This window comes from Thamnophis elegans, chromosome Z, assembly GCF_009769535.1.
Source record: "Thamnophis elegans isolate rThaEle1 chromosome Z, rThaEle1.pri, whole genome shotgun sequence".
Taxonomy (NCBI): Eukaryota; Metazoa; Chordata; class Lepidosauria; order Squamata; family Colubridae; genus Thamnophis; species Thamnophis elegans.
Genome location: NC_045558.1, coordinates 92,164,823 through 92,170,822, shown reverse-complemented (window position 1 = coordinate 92,170,822; position 6,000 = coordinate 92,164,823). Strand labels below are relative to the sequence as shown.

General features: G+C 37.2%; 1 protein-coding gene across 4 annotated transcripts in view; it reads right to left on the bottom strand.

The window, feature by feature from the left end:
- Window positions 1-255: 255 nt before the first annotated feature.
- The window catches only part of ADAM11 (ADAM metallopeptidase domain 11), a 108,825-nt gene continuing 103,080 nt past the window's right edge, over window positions 256-6,000 (bottom strand). For all 4 annotated transcript variants that reach the window (XM_032236714.1, XM_032236715.1, XM_032236716.1 and 1 more), the window contains one exon: window positions 256-873. In XM_032236714.1, the coding sequence (XP_032092605.1) occupies window positions 852-873 (22 nt within the window). In that variant the 3' untranslated portion in view covers window positions 256-851. The remainder of the gene's footprint in view (window positions 874-6,000) is intronic.

Below are 6,000 nucleotides of genomic sequence, written 5' to 3'. Positions count from 1 at the left end.
TTCGCCACTGTGCCACTCTGGCTCTCTAACATGTCTTACAATTGTAAAATCACATCATCCTTACGCAGTAAAGCAATGGAAGCCGAATAGGGATTGGCAAATAAGCACAATAACTTTTACAGCCGCACCATTTACTGAAGGACAATGAAAGTCTTTCAGTTCAGCAGAATATTTTATGCTGTGCCAAACAACAGTTGCGAGACAGTGACAATAAGTCCCAAATAAAGGAGAAGAATATTTATTGTTCATTAAGACATGGCAGTTGGATGTGTTTTACTATTTTTTTCTTATAGTATACACTAGGATTTGCAGAATTTTGTAGGAATTTAAAATATTGGCCCTTATTGTACTGATAACCATGATTCCAGGGTCACGAGAAAATCTAAATTAGTCTTTTCATTTTAGCAAATATTGGTAGGTAGATATGTGTGTGGCATAGCAGGAAACACAAAACAAGAAGGCCTAACATTCAGCTGTTGCCATTTGCCCAAACCAACGACCAAGAAGTGTTCCTCCATTGGCAACTCCCTTGCTCAGCCTTCAGCATGAAGCATGTGCAGTGAAAGTACAAGTTATTTCTAGAAGAATGTCCAGAAGCGGCATTTGAATTAGTCTTTGGGCACATTACGATACATAGACAAGTCTCTGGGAAGAAAGCCTATATATAAGTATATATATATATATACACACACAATCCATTAGCAATAGCATTCTGAGTTCTAGGTGCCCACAGCCGGAGTGCTAGGAGATGGCCAAGTCCAAGTGAGCATGTTATAATGTAAGCTTCTTCTGTAGTTGTGCTCTTAGTTGCAATGTTGCCTCATTCTTCTTCACTCGTTTGCCTTGAACTCTTAGGAGCCTTGATCCTTGCTACTGTGTGAATGTTAAAAAGAAAAAGAAAAGATTCTGGTTGCCCATTGCACCAAGACCGCAGAGCGTGCACACATTCACTCGCACTGATTGCAAACACAGGCATACAGTTGCAATGACAGCGGTATGTGCACATACTGCAAAGGCAGCTACTGTCACCCTTAAGTTACATCATTCAAATGGGGCTAAAGTCACCAAACTTTCTGGATAATGTAAAAACTTGATCTTTCTGAAATATACAACCCTTGGTGCCATAAGAAAATCACCTTACCTGTTTCAAATTTCAGTTTGCCAACTGCCTGTCCTCACTGGAGCCAAAAGAAACTACACATCCCCAAATCATTTATCTATGTTAAGGATAAGGGAGGAAGAAAAGACTTGCAGCAAAAATAGGAAGGTAAGAAAGGTCACAGTGTAGTCCATTTGGTTCTTACCTGCCCAGGAGACTTAGTATACTGAGGTGCTCAAATAAAAAGAGGGAATAGAAAGAGCAGTTCAGACAAATGATTGAAAAAGCATGAAATGAAATACGTTGCTTTTTTGTCTGAAAATAATATTTAAAAGAATCTGCTGACTATGACCAGTTAATAGCTGTGAATGAATGAATGAATGAATAAACGAACGAACGAACGAACGAATGAATGAATGCAGCATTGTGCAACTGAACTTCTGCTTATTGGGTGAGAATTTCTGATTCACTTTCCATTTGCAAAGATGTCCTGGCATCTACTTTCTGATAGGAAAATGATTGTATTTGTTTTGCTGACAGAAATGTACTACTAAATACAATTTCTTATTTCTTACCAATTGAACTTTGTATTTAAGATGGATTTGAACCACTGAATTTCAGCCTCCCTTAGTAATATATTCATCACTTTAAGTTATTTGAAAGAATAATAAAGTGGGAAATTAATTAATTAATGTCCATCCTCTTTGAAAAATGAAATGTGGATAATCCATGTGGATTATTTTAGCACTATACAATAATACAATAGCAGAGTTGGAAGGGACCTTGGAGGTCTTCTAGTCCAACCCCCTGTCTAGGCAGGAAACCTATACCGTTCCAAGCAAATGGCTATCCAACATCTTCTTAAAGACTTCCAGTGTTGGGGCATTCACATCTTCTGGAGGCAAGCTGTTCCACTGATTAATTGTTCTAACTGTCAGGAAATTTCTCCTCAGTTCTAAATTCCTTATCTCCTTGATTATTTTCCACCCATTGCTTCTTGTTCTACCCTCAGGTACCTTGGAGAATAGTTTGACTCCATCTTCTTTGTGGCAACCCCTGAGATACTGGAACACTGCTATCATGTCTTCCCTAGTCCTTCTTTTCATTAAACTAGACATACCCAATTCCTGCAACCGTTCTTCATATGTTTTAGTCTCCAGTGCCCTAATCATCTTTGATTAGGGGACTGGAGGGATGGATATAATTCATCATGACAAAGACAAGATGCTTTGAAATGAAACCATGATTGAACAATAAAGGTCTAATCTGCCTAGGATTGGAGAACTTGATAGGTAATACATTAGATAGCCTTCCACACAAAAGGCAACTCCTCTTGGAATCAAGTAAGTTGAGAACGTAAAAAAAAAATCATTGAAACTTCTACATTTTCAAATTCTACATTTAGAATTTTTATTCTAATTTTAAAGTTATTACTGAATAATTAGATCATTTATTTTTCCCATATTTCTCCAAACTAATGTACCTAGTCAGCCAAATGCAAAGTTGTCCCCTCTCAAAAAACATACAAATACTTGTGGGGATTTGTACATTTCTTTATAGAAAAATAATTTTAAAAGAGCAACTTAGAACAAAAAGCAGTTCTTTGAATTTACACTTTCCTCTCCTTTGAAATTCCCCTAAGATATGTCTACTATTAAATTTTCCAGCCTCTTATTGAGAGGGATTCATATGAATGAAGATCCTAAAGAGCTGCAGCAGAACAGTAGAAACCCCAAAGAGTAGAACAGTGTTGTCTTGCACCTATGAGTTCCACATATCCAAAGATTATTTCTAGAAAAGTTTTCACTCATATGAATACTATTAGTAATGTGAAATGGTATAGTTAAGATAACATGATGAACATTATAGTCAGGTTGAGTAATTTTGATTTGACTCACTTCCTATTTTTTTCTGTTTGGTCTGACTTATTTCTGTAATAGTTTTTCCACTCCTGTTTCACTCAATGTGCTCTTTCTGCTAATACATGTACATTTAACATGAACACAATTGTTCAATTTATAAGCTATTATAGATTTTTGTAAAAGTGCAGATTTTGATGCATCACTGCATATCATTTTGTATTCCAAGTTGGGAGATGCAAATCTGAAGTGAATAAATTCAATCTTCCAATCCGACTCCTTGACCGGCCTAGAATTTCTTTTTTTATTGTTATCAAGTAAAAAGCAATATAGTAATTGTATATTAATATGACATTACTTCTCCATTTTTTCTTTACTTATTAAAAACAGGGGAACTGATTTTTTGGGGTGGGGGCTGTAGCATGTGAAAGAGAAGTTTTCTGTTTCTTGTACTTGAGATCCCCACTTTCATATGATTTAAAGTATGGAGGGAGTGAGTAGAAGAGCCATTTGGTACTTTGTCTGCAAATATTGGAAAGGGATATTTTCAGAGAAGCCTCTGCAACTGATTATTAGCAATGCTAAGATGCTAATTTATACTTAATAAAGCTGTAATACGCTAAATATTTAAACTTACCACTTCCTCTTTAGTTTTATAAATGAGGAAGCATGGGAAAGTGTTACATGGCACAGCTGTGCTTGTATTTTCCTGCTTGCCCAAAATACCTGTTTATAATCTCACACATCTGCGAGACATTAAAGACACTTAATGCCAACAACCAGCTAATCAAAGTAATATGATCTCACAAGTTAATATAAAGCTGTTCTTAAGCAAATTTTAACATTTTAGAATACCAAGATATGATGATATTGGGATCTTCACTTCTTTGCAATGCTTTAAAAATAGTATTGTCAAGCCTATTCCTTCCTGTCCAATTGATAAAGTAAGATATTTTAATCAATTATCACTAAAAAGGACCTCAATTTCCTATCAAAACAAAGGAAACTACAAGGTTGTCATCTACCATATCCTACAGCATGAATTGGCCCTCTTATGTTGCCATGGTATAAGTATAATCTTTGTTGTCATTGTACTTAAATACAACGAAATTAGTTTTAACCTCACTGGTGCAAAATTATAACAGAAACGAAAAAAGAAAGAAAAAGAAAAAAAACTAGTGTGTGCATGGAGTGATTGTGATTGTATTTAAAAGTCTCACAGCCCAAGGATAGAAACTATCTTTAAACCTGTCTGTTCGGCTAGCTATACTTTGATGTCTTCTGCCTGATGGTAGAAGTAGAAAGAGACAGTAGGGGGAACAGAATAGTTCCCTGTCCTCACATACTCAATCTAAGTTCAAGATGGGCAGCTATATACATATTTTAAATAAACAAATGCATACTATGTTAGGGATCCTACCAAATGAGAAGCTTGCAGAGAATTTTCTTGCAGAACTGGATTGGAGCATTATCAAATGCTTAGATAGGGTTCCAATCTACATTTTCAGGCAAGCTCAATGCTTGCAAATGGTAATTTGCCCAAAATTTTGCAATTTTCTTTAAGAAACATCTTGGACCAAGCACAGTGGTCATAATCAATCAAATCTCGAAGAGTTTATAGATTATTCTGTGAGCAGTTCTGAACCTACATCTATTCATATTATATGTTGAGAAAATTTTAAGACTTTCCCAATTTTTTGAGAACTGAGGCTCACTTTATTCCTGAGAAACTTAAAAGATGACATTTTCAAAGAATCCTCCCTCTTGTACCACTGTTTGAATTATCAATGTGGACATGCTTCTTCACTGGAAGGCGGCAAATCCAAGGAGAAAAGTGACAGGACTCATTGAAGGTGGAAATTCTGCTTCAGTGGCATTTGGGGGGGCAGAGAACACAGTCACTTCAAATGTAACATTTTGAAAAGGCACAAAAACCAGCAATGTGTAATTCTAGAACAGGGGTGTCAAATCTGCATTGTTACATTGTTGTCACATGATTTATCACAACTTTTTTCCCCTTCGCTAAAACGGGGGTGGGCGTTTGACACTCTCGATCTAAAAGCTATTCCAAAGAAAATTGTGCCGGGGGGGGGGGGGGGGGGGGAGGTGTCCTGGCAGAATCCAAACTATAGTTATTTTAAGAAATGCTGAGGATCAAAATAGATGTGACAGTTGAGCAGGGCTCTCTTGATTTGTAATTCTTATCATTGTTTAGACCTGAAATGAAACAATCTTGAGTTTAATCCCAGTTTACTGTGTATACCTAAATGGATATGTAACACCTCTGTAGAATCTGCTTGTTGGGAACTTTCCTGCAACCTATCCTGGGAAAAGAATTTCTTTGATAAGCCCATTAGGAACGTTCCATGGTGACGGTGGGATAGCCTTCATTTAGGAAAAAAAGCTTTTGACCCAAGAGATGAAGTATCATCTAATCCTGCCCTCTGCTAGTATAGGAGATCTACTATGATCCAAAGGGGACTTCAAAGTTTTGGTTTAAAATATCTATTTGAAAAAGACTTAGCACCTTCTGAGATGGGCTGGTTTTATGCTGAATAGCTGGTCCATGAAATGTACCATCTATTCAGTATGGTGAGCTTTCTCCTACTAAGGGAAAAGGGAGGAAACAAAATTCTTATAATCCATCTGTGTTTCCTTGGTTCTCAAACTTTTTAAAACAAAACACCTGTCAGCAAAAACCTGCTGTGCTATTGAGGTACAGCCTCCTAGCCATTTTCCTTACTGTATTGAAATATTACTAAGAGAATTTACTAAAAGAAATCATATCTCATCACATACAACACTTAAAAAGAATGATCAAGTCAGTGGTGGGTTCCAGATACAGTGGTGGGTTCCGGTAAAGTGCAACAGGGCCCGGTGTCCACCACATGAGGGCAGCACACGTGCATGTGTACTTACCGCCTGCGATGCTTCAGCTGCTCGGTGGAGCATTGCGCAGGCGCCGTACGCTCCGTGTGCATGTGAAAGCCCCAAAGAGCTCAAATACCGGTAAGGAGCGCAGGTGGATCGGTGGGCTCTCCA